General features: G+C 40.3%; 1 protein-coding gene across 2 annotated transcripts; it reads right to left on the reverse strand.

The window, feature by feature from the left end:
- Positions 1 to 4,239: 4,239 nt before the first annotated feature.
- Positions 4,240 to 9,243, reverse strand: LOC148357155 (uncharacterized). 2 transcript variants are annotated; one of them, XM_088348248.1, is made up of 17 exons: positions 9,159 to 9,243; positions 9,043 to 9,086; positions 8,883 to 8,972; positions 8,677 to 8,801; positions 8,481 to 8,618; positions 8,351 to 8,419; positions 7,603 to 7,773; positions 7,320 to 7,416; positions 7,060 to 7,250; positions 6,626 to 6,970; positions 6,449 to 6,566; positions 6,173 to 6,378; positions 5,978 to 6,095; positions 4,879 to 5,051; positions 4,754 to 4,821; positions 4,380 to 4,675; positions 4,240 to 4,314 (listed from the first exon to the last, which is right to left on the reverse strand). In XM_088348248.1, exons 1-17 carry the CDS (start codon positions 9,179 to 9,181, stop codon positions 4,283 to 4,285), a joined length of 2,304 nt encoding a protein of 767 aa, XP_088204374.1. In that variant the 5' UTR covers positions 9,182 to 9,243; the 3' UTR covers positions 4,240 to 4,282. The 2 variants fall into 2 exon arrangements, with proteins under 2 accessions (XP_088204374.1, XP_088204375.1); XM_088348249.1 differs by lacking the exon at positions 4,240 to 4,314 and having other exon boundaries at positions 4,375 to 4,675.
- Between the last annotated feature and the right edge of the window lie 5,638 nt (positions 9,244 to 14,881).

Consider the following 14,881-nt stretch of genomic DNA (forward strand, 5'->3'; position numbering starts at 1 on the left):
TTTTCATGTGTGACTGAAACGACAGATTAGGATCAAATATGACACCTAGATTTTTGACCGATTCACTATGGGTGATATTACATTTGTCTAGGTTCAGGGTAGTGTTTGAAAACAACTCACGACAGTGAGCTGGACCAATAATCAACATTTCAGTTTTTTCTGGATTAAGGCGTAAAAAATTAAGTGACATCCATCTTTGAATCTCAGTAAGGCAAGCCTCCAGATTTCTACAACTTAAATGTCGAGTTGTCTCCTTTGGCACATACAGTTGAGTGTCATCTGCATAGCAATGGAAACTAATATTATACTTGCGGATAATGTCACCAAGCGGGATAATATAAATACTAAAAAGAAGGGGGCCAAGTACAGAGCCTTGTGGAACACCACAGGGGACATTGGATTGTTTAGAGGTCAGATTGCCATAGTTAACACATTGCATCCTGTCTGACAGGTAGGACTTAAACCACGAGAGTACAGTTACTGAGAAACCAATGCATTCCAGACAAACCAGTAATATGTTGTGGTCGACAGTATCAAAAGCAGCACTGAGATCCAGCAGCAGTAACATTGATGAGACACCGGAATATATTGCTAAAAGGAGATCATTGGTTACTTTAGCCAGGGCTGACTCAGTAGAGTGATTTGCCCTAAATGCTGACTGGACAGTTTCAAAGAGGTTATTTTCTGACATGAAGTCATTTAGCTGCTGTGCAAAGACCTTTTCAAGTAATTTTGCAAAAAAATGGCAGATTTGACACTGGCCTATAATTACCTAGGCTCTCTGGGTCAAGGTTAGGTTGCTTAAGCGTGGGTTTTATGACGGCAGACTTGAAGGCTACAGGAACAATACCCGGGGATAGCGATATATTAATAATATTTAAAACTGATGGCTAAGATCCCAGACAGACAGAATGAGGGAGCAAATTGTCTCTCCCTGTGTGCCCTGTGACTGGCTGGCAACCAGTTCAGGGTGTCCCCTGCACACTGCCTGGAAATGGTTGGGATGGGCTCCAACACCCCCGCAACCCTACTGAGGATAAGCGGTGCAGATAATGGATAGTTTCATCAAATTGGTTTCGAAACGAACACAATTATAGCAAAATAGTATAATATATCCCTGTTTTAAGCACTTAATTTGTTTCATTTTGAAGTATTACTGCAGATTTTTAAAAGTTTTTATTTCAGTATTTCTGAAGTCTTTTTTATTGAAGTTCTGAAGTTTTTTGTAGTGTGACTGTAGTGTCATTTTTATGTAGTGTTTCTGAAGTCATTTTTATGTAGTATTTCTGTCGTATTTTTGTTTTATAAGTGTAGTATTTTTGTATAATTAGTTATTTTATGGTTATAATTTTTTTGTAGTTCAGTATTATTTTTTTTGTAGTATTTTTGTGATATTTCCATAGAATTTTTGTAGTATCGTTGCAGGTGTAATTTGCAGTATTTCTGTTACAAACCTATTACCCAGTATTATTTTTACTGCAGTGTTATTGAAGTGTTTCTGAAGTAATCTTTATGTAGTATTTATGTCAAAATTTTGTTGTATAAGTAGTATTAGTTATGTTATGGTTAGAGTTTTTTTGTAGTACAGTGTTATTTTTTTGGTATTTTTGTGATATTTCCATAGAATTTTTGTACTATTTGCAGTATTTCTGTTACAAACCTATTACCTAGTATTATTTTCGTAGTAATATTTCGCTAGTAGTTTTTTATAGTATAGTATTATGTATCGGTATTTTTTTTAGTATTTCAAAAACATGTGAAGAAAATTACTAGAACCGCTTTCTTCCATCTTCGCAACATTGCTAAAATTCATCCTATACTGTCTCAGTCAGATGCAGCGATCATAATTCACGCGTTTGTTACTGTCTCGATTACTGTAATGCATTACTCTCCCGTCTCCCAAAGTCCAGTATCAAGAGTCTTCAGCTGGTACAAAATGCTGCAGCAAGGCTTTTAACTAGGACAAAAAAGTCAGATCACATCACGCCGATTTTGGCTAACCTGCATTGGCTCCCTGTTAGCCTAAGATGTGATTTCAAGGTTCTCTTAATATACAAAATCATACATGGACTTGCTTCCTCATATCTTTCAGATCTGATTTCCCGCTTTTCTGCTGGTTCGAGAGCGTTCTCCATCCAGGCACCGGTGCTGTGGAATGCTTTCCCTCTGAGATCCGATCTGCAACCTCAGTGGAAATGTTTAAATCTAAGCTTAAAACACACTTCTATTGCATATGAATAACATACTTTTCGTGGACAATATCTCTATTATTTGTGATTGCAACATCCTTTGGTGTCTGGTCATCCTGAAAGGGGGGTGCTATATGTGCAGTCCCTTCTCAAGGTTTCTCAATTTTCCTCATGTTGAGATTTGAGTATTTCCTTGCCCTCATGTTGGTTCCAGACCAGGGGATGATGTAATAATAGTCTGTAATAACCTGTGCAGTCCTTTGAGACTTTGTGATTAAGGGCTATACAAATAAAAATGACTTGACTAGCAGTACAATTTATGCATTTCCAAAGCAGTATTTTTGTAGAATATCTAGTATTTTCCTTAGTATCTTCGATGTCAATAATTTTGTAATAGAGTATTACTGTAGTACTATTTTTATAGCAAATGTATATTTTTATATTTTTAAAATGAAGGAAAAAATAATGAGGTCCCCATTATAAACCCTATATTGGATAATTAGCTTTTTAGTTATTGTGTAGTATTTTTGTTGTACAGTGGGACCTTCTACTTCGCGGTTCGACGTTCGCAGGTCTAAAAAAAAAAAAAATAAAATAAAATAAAAGTTAAAAAGTTTTTTCTTAAGCATTTTTGAAGGGGCATCGCTACTTCGTGGATTTTTACTTTTCACGGGTGGTTTTGGTCCCTAGTAACTGCGATAACCGAGGGATTACTATTTCTGTAGAAGTATTTTTGAGTGGACGCGCAAAGTTACAACGGGCACCAAAAAAAGTTAAGTACTCTTGGTGGCTGCCCCTAGTGATTGCCGTCCATACATGTCAACCTCAGCCAATGGCTCTCCTAAATAATGAACGCAATTTCCCTTAAGTTAGGGGAAACCTGACAAATACAACGGAGCACCTATTGCGTATTTAATTTCGAATCCAACACATTTTTATATATTTGGGGTGAAATAAAGACAAAAGAAACTTGCTGGTAGTTGTTTATGTTGTGCATATAGCATATTTGACAAAGTTGGGTTACTCACAGAAAAACAGACTATGTGGAACAAAACAAATACTTTGTTTAAAAATAAACAATTCCTTCAGCATCTTTAGTTCTTTCTCTACTTTGAGTAAGTTGAGTTGCTCATCATACGTTGTAAGGGTGGGTGGATTGATCCAGATTTATTAATCAACACTGGGCAAGTAATTGGATTGATACCATTGTCTTAGGATCCATTCTGACTTCCTATTTTAATTATCACTATGTTGATATGGAGTCGAAAGATCGCATATTTTTACCAACATAAGGCACCCTGGTGAAAATAAAATGATTTTTCTATGGCCTTTTTGGTCAAAAAGGTTCTTGACCTCCAATTCGAGAATCTGTTGTCATAATTTTAATACCTTGATTCATTTATAAATAGTTACCATTTATGAAGCATTTGATTTTAATTATGCATTTCTAAGTGTATTTACATTTCTGGCTCTAAAGGCATACTGCAAATTTGAGGGTTTTATGTGAGCCTTTCAGTCCAGATTTTACATATTGTTTTACAGCATTTCTATGTTACATCGCTGCCATTTTGGTCCTCTTGACTTTGTTTCAGAAACAATGCTACTAGAGGAATGTTGAGTTTTCATTGTGAATATATAAATAATTGACAGTTATGAAATGTGAATCAGGGGAAAGGTTCAATTATTGCGATTTTCTATGCAACAAATAGCATGGGGCAGCCTGGCAATTGAGTGGTTAACCCATAAGCCCCACAGGGCAGAGGTCCAGAGTTCAAACTAGCATCCCAGTGCAGGTTAGATATTCTCTCCATGCAGATTTCCTTTGTGCAGAGTTCTTAAAAAAACATGCATGGCAGGTTAGGTATAAGTGAACATACGAATAGTTTTATGCCTCAATGCCCTGCGACTGGCTAACCAGTTCAGAATGTCCCCTGCCTTAATATAGCCAAGATGAACCCCCCCAAGTTCATCTTGGCTATATTAAGTGAACTCTCATTGTGTCATGTAGATGGCTTGAGCATTCACTTGCAATAAACCTTCCCAAAACAAGTTTATTTAAGACAAATTTATTAAATTTCCAGTTAAAATTCAGTCTAAATTGTACCCATGTTCCATCTGTTGAAACCTGTAAAGAGATCAAAGATAAGAGTTGGTTGCAGAATGGCAAAAAACATTTGAGCAGGAGTCAACCTTTTCTGGCATTTGGGTGAGGTTTGCCATGTTTAGACACCCGGAAATACCGCACTGCAGGATTTGAGCGTGAACGCTTGCGTGGTGGAGAAGCATCAGTCCTAGCCACAGCCGTTGTTGAAGCACTCGTCAGTGCCCCTTTTGTTGGGGCGGCAGTGCCTGGAACCGTTGTACTGACTCTTGAAAAGACCTGCTTAGACGTTACACGACCCACACCTGGCTCATCAGACTCAAACCTGTATGAGGAGAAGAGCCTGTGGAGGCCTTCTAGTGGATACATGCACTGCACGAACAACCTGAAGAAAAGTGATGTCAAAGATACAGATTTGATTCAGGTAACTACTTAATTTCCACGTCATACAAGTGGGACAAACCTCTCAACTTTCTCTGAGCCATTTGCATTGAAAATCTCATTTTGATAGATCACATGACCACGTCGAAGCTGAAGGAGTTAGGGGAAAATGTGGTAACACTCATTATGAATGACTGAGATGATTACCTTGATTTTGGAACCGCAGCTATTTAGTTGGAAAGAGAAAAGTGCCCTGGTATCGTCCGCTTCCGCAGGGTTGCAGGAGAAGTTCAGAAGGTGGCTGTTCAATGGGCTGTCGCCACTTGGGGTAATCATAGACAAGTCAGCCACCACAGTCATCCTCCCATCAGTGGAACACACTAAGTCAAAAGGGAAGGCACTCATTCAACAATGCCCAGTACTTTTTCCCACATGCGTCAGCCAATCAGGGGTGCAACAATGTCCGAATGCTGGAACTGGGACCCAATTCGGCAATTATGAGGTTGACCATTTAGAAAGACAACCACTTACTGACAGTGTTGGGACTTAGAAGGTAAACAATTAGTTTTCAGTAACCAGTTTATTTAAAACCAAGTTAACAGTCATCACAACATTGTGCATTACACCCCTACTTATTAAAACTGATTTCCAATTGTCCCTCTGATCATTAGGTTACCCCTTTATCCACCTGCAACACACAAGGGTGGGCATATTTTTACCTAAAGATACTGAATACAGTTTTGGTGGCACCCTCTAAAGCACGGAGTATGAGAATGTTGGAGAATCACCATACTCACACCCAAGCGGTATTTACAAGCCAGGAATAAAATGCTGACATCAGGGGTTTGTTTATATGCACATTGTCGTTTTTCAACAGTAGCTTGAGTTGGCAAAGTGGCTTATACAGTAACAGTGAAATAGACTGGCAAATATCAGTAGACTTGTAATGGTCAAGTTTTTGCAATACATCATGCTTAAGAAAAGAATGACTACTCAGAAATGAATAAAACTAGCTTGAAGCCCAGAGACAAAATGAATATGGAGTTTGCCAACTCAAATTGCACAAGCCACCACCCCCATCCTCCCCAAAAAATGAAGGCTCAAACCTTCAATAGATATATGTATAGACAGTTTATTTTATAATGCACCCATTTTAAATCAGTTTTAGTAGGCTGGCTTCAGTGACAGTATACGGCAATCCAACTAATTACTTTCAGAGCAAAGCGCTACTCTTGTCAATAATCTGAATAATCAATGAACTTTTGAAAAAAACCACTGTTACAGTAATTTGCTAAACAATGCTTACCGACTAGTTCAGAGGTCACAAAGGGACAAGTCTTGGTTGCAGATTTTGCAACAGCCCCAGTTTGTCGATCATTCAGGATGATCTCAAAAGTGCCCAAGAAACTCTCCAATGTGATATCCTAGGAAAAAAATAATAATAAAATAAACTCCTTTAAATTAAACGAACCTCACCGAGACAATCTAAACCGAGCCAAACCTGGTAGCGGAAGCCCTGCGATTTAACTGGTACATCGAGCTGCAGTTTATGACTTTCATTGCTCATCTTATAACCCCGCTGCAGTGCCAGCCCGGGCGTCAGTGTGTCTGGGCCAACAGCCACAGACCACAATAAGTCCAAGCCCCAGTGGTCTGCTGTGAAGGTGATACCAGACTCTGAGCAAACCGCATCCAGAGCCGGAGGAGCTTCAAACAGACAAGTCACCATTCGTGAGTAACCAGAGATGAAAACAAATCATGGGAAATACGGACTCACAGGGGCCAGCCAGTGCCGTGACGCCAACTGAGTAGTAGTAGAGATCGTTGTCTGGCATAACTCTTAGTGTATAGTTGATTGCCAAACTGTATTGAACAGTTGCATACATTTTATAGTACTAGAGGAGAAAACTGATAAGTGAGACTTCTAGTGACCAGTTTCACTGACAGCGCATACCTCCTGTGTGACTGCAGGATCATCAAAAGACACTTTGAGAAGGTAGCCGTGACCGCGGGTGGGTTGTGCTACCTCTGCCACAGAACATGAATTGGTATAGAGTGCCTCGCGGCCATTAAGCCGGAGCAGAACCAAATGCACGTCCTCAGGGACATCACCCAGGTAGACCTGGAAGAGGCGATCTTCTGACACGCTTTGGTTCTGGGTAAAAAGTGGGCGTGGCAGCAAGGGTGTGCTCAGCAAACGGTGAAGGCGGAGCCTGGTCTCCATTGCACCACCTCCAAACATTTGCTCCATGTAGAGATGGAAGGTGTAGAACTCGTAAAGGTCATTACTTGCAAAGCTCTACAGGAAGCAAAGATTGTCAATAGGGTGCAAATATTTGAAATAAAAGACGAGTACTTAGATCAGATTTTGGCAAGCCGAATGCAAACCTTCCTGAGTCCACCCTCTGCATCCAAAGGGATTTGAATTTGGAGCGTATCGTTTGCCTGTACCGTGTGGCCACCGTCTTCAAAAAGACCATCCAAGAACCCAACACTGACCCGTGTGGAATCCGGATTGGGATAAAGTGCTTCGGGTGTTTTGAAAACCATGTAGCCTGGGTCATTGTAAACGCCTGGGTCTGTAGGGTGGATTGGTGACAAGGTGCACATAAACGAAAAATATCTGTGGTAAACAAGAGATACTTTACATGCTGAGCAAGTCGCCACCAGGTCCAGCATAGTGACAAGCCAGCCTCGCCTGGAGAACAAAGTCGCGTGGACCACCTCCACAGGGATGCCGCTCACCTGAGGAGACATAGCAGGAAAACCCTTAACCGTCTTAAATGGAAAAACTGCTTTTTGGGGTAAAAAGTGATTCAGTACAGCAGAGATAATTGGCGAAACAGATACTCAAGTTTTATTTGCAAACTGCATGTCAATATATTGAAACCCGCACCAACATTTGGATCTTGATACTTTTGGAAGTCTAACCATGGCCATGAAGGAATTTGGCTGTCCATAGGGAGACCGAAACACAAGTCTGTTGTGGCTCAGGTCGAAGGCATAGCCCTGGTGACGGGCAAATGAGATGTTCATTGGCTCCATCTGCTCTTCATCTCTGTGGAACACCACCTGCCAGTTCCAAAGGGAAGAGTGACGTGCCTGTGCAGGACACAAGAGCATCATAAAGGTCACTCAAGGTTACATTTTGCCAAACAATCCTACAGTGATGCCACCAGCTTTGATCGGACAAGACAAAAACTTATTTCAGGTTCACAGGGTATCGGGTATGGCAGCAACTGGTCAACTATATCTGGTTATCCCTCAGTGGCAAAAAGATCCTGCGATTGTCAATACAGAAAGTAGAAACCATTACTTGTTTTCAAATACAATGAATCGAGAGCAAACATTCAACCCCCCAAAAAAAAAAGCATTGTTCTTGGTAAATTTTACCCAATCAGAATGATCATTAAATTCCACGATACAGCTAGGAATTACTGTGCGGGTAAGTGTATCCAAGACAGGGATTTTTAATATATTTGACCTACGTCCCAAAAAAAAAAAAAAAAAGAAAATACTGTTACATTTCCAGGAACTGCTCCTAAATACCATTTTGATAGTGACACCAAACAAACCAAGCCCAAGAATCTGGTCAACTGAGGCACTACCCAGTGAAACCTCAAATAGTGGGTTAATTTAGCAAAGAATGATTCCAAAAATTCTTTAAAGACAGACTCACGTGTCCACGAACATTGAGGCCAGCGTCATCCTCCCCAGCATAGCAGGAGTCCTGACTTTCCACAGACACCTGCAGACAAAGTAGTGCACCTGTCCACCTGAAGGCAACTCAACTGAAGCTGTAATCATACCTCCATGTAATTGAGCTCGCAAGAAACCTCTCGAGGAGACCAGTCCAGGGTCTGAGAGCAGTTCTTGTTTAGGGTGTAGACAGAGTGGCCCTGGCGCCTCGAGAGTAGCTTGAAGCGGAACATGAACACCTGCCCATCCTAAGGACCCCCCAACATCAATGCACCGGTATTACATCCAAACCAAGTTAGCATTTACCCGTTCTGTGTGACAGCTCAAGTAGGAAGCACGGAGCTTCAGCAAACCACTCAACGGCGAGACGTTAACACTGTAGCCACACAGGGCCGCGTACGACTCACTGATGCTGTACTCGCCAGTTCCATCTGTGAAAAATCACAAGAAGAAACCTTCAGCAGAGATTTTGTTGAGCAGTTGAAACAGCGGCAGCGCTCAGGTAGACTTTCCGACTGCCTCAAAGCGAGCGTCTTCCCCGGCAAACGAGAGCTCCGCGGCTATCACGAACGAGCGGTCGTGACACTCCATTTTCAGGACTCCTGACAAAATAAAAATGGCAAAGGATTCAGACGGTACACCGAGTTTCTGCCCAGGAGGTTAAATGCATACCATCGGGAACAGGATGGGCCCATGTGGACATGAGCGACAACATCCTTCAGGACAAAAACACATGACACAAAGTAAGACATTTGAGACTTGTGTGGCGTTTATGAGGACAGTCTTACCACATAAAAAAGATTGGTGCCATGGTCACAGACAGACAGCTCAATGGTCCTTTTTGAGCAAAGGGAGTGGCCGACAGCAGGCCCTCGTTGTGATGCTCGAGGCTGAAGCTCGTTTATAATCAGCAACAGCAGTTTGTCTTCGGGTCTCCTCCCGCAGGACATTTCCTGAACAGCAACTTGGGGCTGAAATGACACGACCCTTTTAAATATCCAGTCATCATAATTTTCAAGCTTCTGCAGAGCTTAGCACTGCTTAAATCAGCTGTGATAGAGGAGAGAAAACTTCCAAACAAGCAGCCCCTCGATGAGTTGATGGGACCACACCCTTCAACAGCAACTGGTTACAGCAGTGGCGGGCCTTGAGGGCCTGCCAGGCCTTATCTATTGGCCTAAAATATCTGAATCATGTGATTTTAATTATATCGTGTCTATCAACACCTCTCAATTGATGATTGATGCTGTTTTTGTGCTGTCCCTAAATAAAACCACAATTTATACATACAATAATTCCAAGTAGTCTGACGGCTTCCTTTTATCTCCCCTCCCCTGCTTGCGCTGCTTCCATATTTAAGCAATTAAGCACTCACATTTTGGATTGCTTTTTGCTAGGCTCAGGAATCTACTCAGACGCCTTCAATATTTCATGTACATGCGTCTTGCAGCATAGTTTAGCTGTAATATCGCTGTCGGTTTAGCCAGTTAAATTTTAGATTGGTTCAAATGGGCCTGCATAAAGGCGTAGAGAAACGTTACCGCTTTCACAAAGCTAGGAGGCGGTAAATCACCAACGATTGTGCCAACAGCCAACAGCAAGAAAATACTATTGCAAATACATAATGTATGGATAAGAGGTGCAGATAATGGATGGATAGATAATAGAAAGTGTGTTTTGCTGCCAACTTTGTCTCCATTGTCCCTTTGTGTCTGTACAACAAAAATACTACTACTGAAATACTCCAAATACTACAAAACTTAATATCAGATTTAGTGCTTGAAAACAGAGACCTGAAATATGACGTTGCTTTCATTCTGAATTGAAAAAAATACTATAAAAATACCACAAAAATACTACTACAGCTATACTACAGTACAAAAAAAACTACAGAAGTTATACACCAGAAGTACGACAAAAATACAACCACACTAACATTGAATAAATACGAAAGACATACTACAAAAATACAACTACGGAAACACTACAGAAATACTTTCACAGAAATACTGCAAAAATACCATTACACTATAATACAAAAATGCTACTGCAGATATATTACAACAGAATAAAAAATACTATTTCAAAAGTGTTAACACAGAAATACAATAGAAATACAGGGAAATAACTACAAAAATACTACTGTAGAAAGACTACAAATATACAACAAAAATAAAACTACAGTAATACTACAAAAATACTATACAAATACTACAAAAATCCAACTGCTGTAATACTAAAAATGTACTAAGGATTTACTGCAAAAAATCTACTATGGAAAAACTACAAAATAGTAGAAAAACTACAGAAATGCTATTACAGAAATACTACATAAATACTGCAAAATAGGATAACATCCTTGGCTTCCTCTTCCGAACTAAATTGTGTACTATAACTTTCAGCGTCGTAAATAAATTGTGTGCAATCGTATTTGCATTGATTTGACGTACTTAGTGACTCATGAATCACTTAATACAACGAATTGTTGACCTAATTAGTTGCCAAAGCTTTTAATAGTCGATTTTAATCCATTTATCGATTAGTTGTTGCGGCGCTAGTGGGCACTAAAAAAGCTTGGAGAGGGAACGCCCTCTGCATTTCTTTGGGCTTGGGACCGCCACAATTAAGACACTGCATTTTGTAGCATTTTCATTTGACTCGCAGGCTCTTACGAAAAGGGGCTGCCGTGCCATTATAACAGCTTCCTGTTGCTTAACCTTTTCACGGCGTTCGGTTTCAGTTCGCTTGTTGTAGTCAGCATCCGGCAGTGCCTCTTGATATTATATTCTTTGTTAACAGTCTCCTGGCAGCTGTTTCGGATTACAGTGAAAAAAGACTCCTGGAAGCAGCAGCACTCACAATCAACTTTCCTTTTTTTTATTTACAGTCGCAATGCCAGAAATGGGTTGGGCTAAAAGTTTCAGGAAACCCAAGGGCAAGGTGGCCAAAGGGCCACTGCCATCATCTGATGAAATGGTGAATTATTGTTTTGTTTTTTTCGTACAAATGTATTTTATATAGTGGTCACACCAGCTCGGCAGCCTAGATGGTAGGGCGCCCGCTCCGAGACTGGGAGGTTGCTGGTTCAAGCCTCGGCCGAGTCATACCTAAGACTTACAACATTGGTACTCATTGCCTCCCTGCTTGGCGCTCGGCATTAAGGGTTGGAATTGGGGGGGGTTTGTTCACCTAATGACTCCCAACACAGCAGTTGGGTCTAAAATGGCAGCGCCCTGTTTGGCTGCGGCTGCATCAGCTCGCTACAGTTTAACTGTACGGGTCAGGTGTATCGACATTTCATTTTGTGTGCATTGTCACAAAGAATGACAATAAAAGTAAATTCTATTCTATTACTGGCGGGCAACATATTATTAATTTAATGACAGAGGCCGCGGTCCAGTAAAAATGTGACCATGGGCCATAACTGGCCCGTGGGCTGGACTTTGGACATGCCTGCATTACGGCATTACTGCAGTGTGTTGGCATAGGGGTAGGAACCTTTGTGAGCTACCCGTTCACTGGTGCGCTTGACATTTGCATAACAATCCCTCCTGCCAGCTCACACTCACTTGGTTGACTCAAGCAGGCGGTAAGGAAGCTTGGCCTGACCTTAACATTTGAGTCACTGCTTGACCTCCCGGTAGGCTAGGACTCCCGCCTGGGCTCGTGACGCCCAGAGCCAGAGGTGGATAGTAACGCATTACATTTACTCGGTTACATTTACTTGACACGTTTTGGGACATTTTGTACTGCTAGGCGTATTTTTAAATCATTTGACTTCTTACTTTTACTTGAGTAGATTTGTGATAAAGAAAATGTACTTTTACTCCACTACATTAGGCTACATTGAAGATGTTACTTAAATCTCCTCCTCATAAGTACGTGCGGTTTACACTAGACTCCAGTCTGAATTAGCCGGTTCGTTCGCAAACGACATCTATTTTCCCAGGGATTTTGTGTTGTTGGGTATAGAAAAGGTTAAAATTGTTTTGTATTTAGATCTATTTTACATCTGTTAATATTTGAATTTATGTTTCCTGTGTTTTAATTCAATGTGTTTTACATAAAAAATGTAAAGTTTATTTTTGTATTACATAGTTAATTTGTTGTTGCACTGAATAGTCACCGACTTACATTAGCACGCTTAAAATAAAAGTGTCAATCAAAAATTGTTCAAACTCATATTGTAGGTGATTAATCAAATCACTGCTAAAGTTATATTTTATCTATGGGTTTGCGACCCCTCTTGTATAGGTTGGGCACTTTTATGGACACAATAGTTTCGTCTTGACCTGTAGGTTGAATATGGGAATAATTATTTCTTTTTTTGGAGGGAGTTTTTAATTTATTTCAGATTTCATAGTTCACAGATCTCTTAACCACTTGGGTCATTGAGGCACCACTTCCTGTGGTGTGTCTTGGTCAAGTACAGCCTGAAAGCGCCTATCCCCCTCCATGTCTTTTTGTGGGTAGGGATTAGCTCCCCCACATGAAACAGATAGTACTGGTTTCCAAGGTTACCAGTATCAGGAGAAGCCTTCTGTTCTGACTTGGATACAGCACCAGGACCGGGATAGCCACCCCTGGTGAAAAACATCATCTCACTGTTGTAGATACAAGTCAGTCGGCATTTGCTTGTCTAGGGATCAAGAGGTTGCAGGTTCGAGTCCCAGCTCCTCTGTGTTATAAGTCGAAGTGTCTTTGGGCAAGACACTGAATCCCTCATGCCCCAGATAGCAGGTTGCCTTGCATGGCTGACGCTGCTATCGGTTAGATAAGTAGTAAAAGGGGAAAGTGTGAAGCACATTGTAAAGCGCTTTGGGAGATCTTCATTGACTTTAAAAGCTCTATATAAATGCAGACCATTCATTCACCTTGCAGACCACTCTCAAAAATGACGGTAGTGATACCATGTCCTAAAGGGGTTGGGAACCTATGGATCACTACTACATTAAAGTTAACAATTTTCAAAGGAATAAAAAAAAAAAGAATGTAAATAAAATAAAAATAACACAAGGGGGAGATTCTTAAGCATATTATATATCATTCGCACATTGGAATTGTTTTATCATATTCAAAGATTCAACCCACAAAAACCGATTTGTTGACATTTTGAAAGTGAGTTGGTACATTTTTAAAGTTTTTATTTAGCTACCCATGAAACATCACTTATTGCTCTTTCCTTCATTTTTTGTTTTGTATCCGGAGATAAGATCTGCAACCTCAACGGAAGTTTTTAAATCGAGGCTTAAGACACACTTCTATTCCAAAGCATATGATTGATGCCCACCTCATATTCTGTTTTGTCCGGTCTTTTTCCGACGCCTGCCTGGCTGATACGAAGGAGAAGGATGATTGGAGATGAGTCAGCGGACCAGAGTCTGACCTGAAGCATGCCAACCCCTGCATTTACCAGCTGGCAGAGATGGGAAGCTGCGTCTTTGTTGTCATAGACTTTCTGGACTAGTTTACAGGCTGGGGGCGTCGTTAATGTCATGCTCTTTCTGGACATTTAACATCTTAGCTAGTGTTTACTATTCTGTGTATAGTAATGCTAATTGTGATTCACCGTGGTCAATCCTGGAAGGGGGATTACCACATGTAAGGTCCTTTCTCAAGGTTTCTCTTTTTTTTCCTCACACTGAGGTTTTTTAGTTGTTCCTTGCCCGCATGCTGGTTTAAGATCAGGTAATTGTGCAATTTTGTAATTGTAATCCTGTGCAGTCCTTTGAGACCTTTTTGTGATTAAGGGCTATATAAATAAATATGACTTGACTTGACTATAAGTCTAAATGAAATATGATCTTTGGATAAGGTGGTATTAGGAGTATCTCGCACATCTGAAGGTGTATAGCATACTTCTGTATGTATTTTTGGTTATTGTTAAGTTATTTGATATACACTTGGATTTGTTTTAGTTTTATAATATAGAGTATTCTGCTTTGTGCACTATTTTTCTGTGTCCACAACTTCAACATTTGATTATATGAGTAAATTAAAAATGATTTAAAAAATAAATAAGATTAAGCTTAAAATGTGATTATACAAAATAATGCTAAACTTGCTCCCCCATATCTTTCAGATTTAGTTTTCACTTATGTTCCGGTCCGGAGCCTTCGCTCTGAAAATGCTGGTCTACGAGTGATCCCAAGAGTCAAGAAGAAATCCGCAGGTTCAAGAGCGTTCTCCATTCGGGCCCCGGTGCTGTGGAATGCTCTTCCCACTGAGATTCGATCTGCAACCTCAGTGGAAATGTTTAAATCCAAGCTTAAAACACACTTCTATTCTATAGCATATGAATGACCAATATTTTATGTTGACGATATAAGGGGATGGTGTCATAATAGTCTGTGGTTTGCAATAATGTGGTCTGTGCAGCCCTTTTAGACTCTTTGTGATTAAGGGATATACAAATAAACATGACTGGATTAATCAAAAGAATAATCAACCGATTCATCAATTATTAAAATAAGGCTTAATTGCAGCCCTAAAACTTTATTCTGAAGAATAT

This window comes from Urocampus carinirostris, chromosome 11 (genome assembly GCF_059441175.1).
Source record: "Urocampus carinirostris isolate Australia breed hairy pipefish chromosome 11, RoL_Ucar_1.0, whole genome shotgun sequence".
Classification (NCBI taxonomy): domain Eukaryota; kingdom Metazoa; phylum Chordata; class Actinopteri; order Syngnathiformes; family Syngnathidae; genus Urocampus; species Urocampus carinirostris.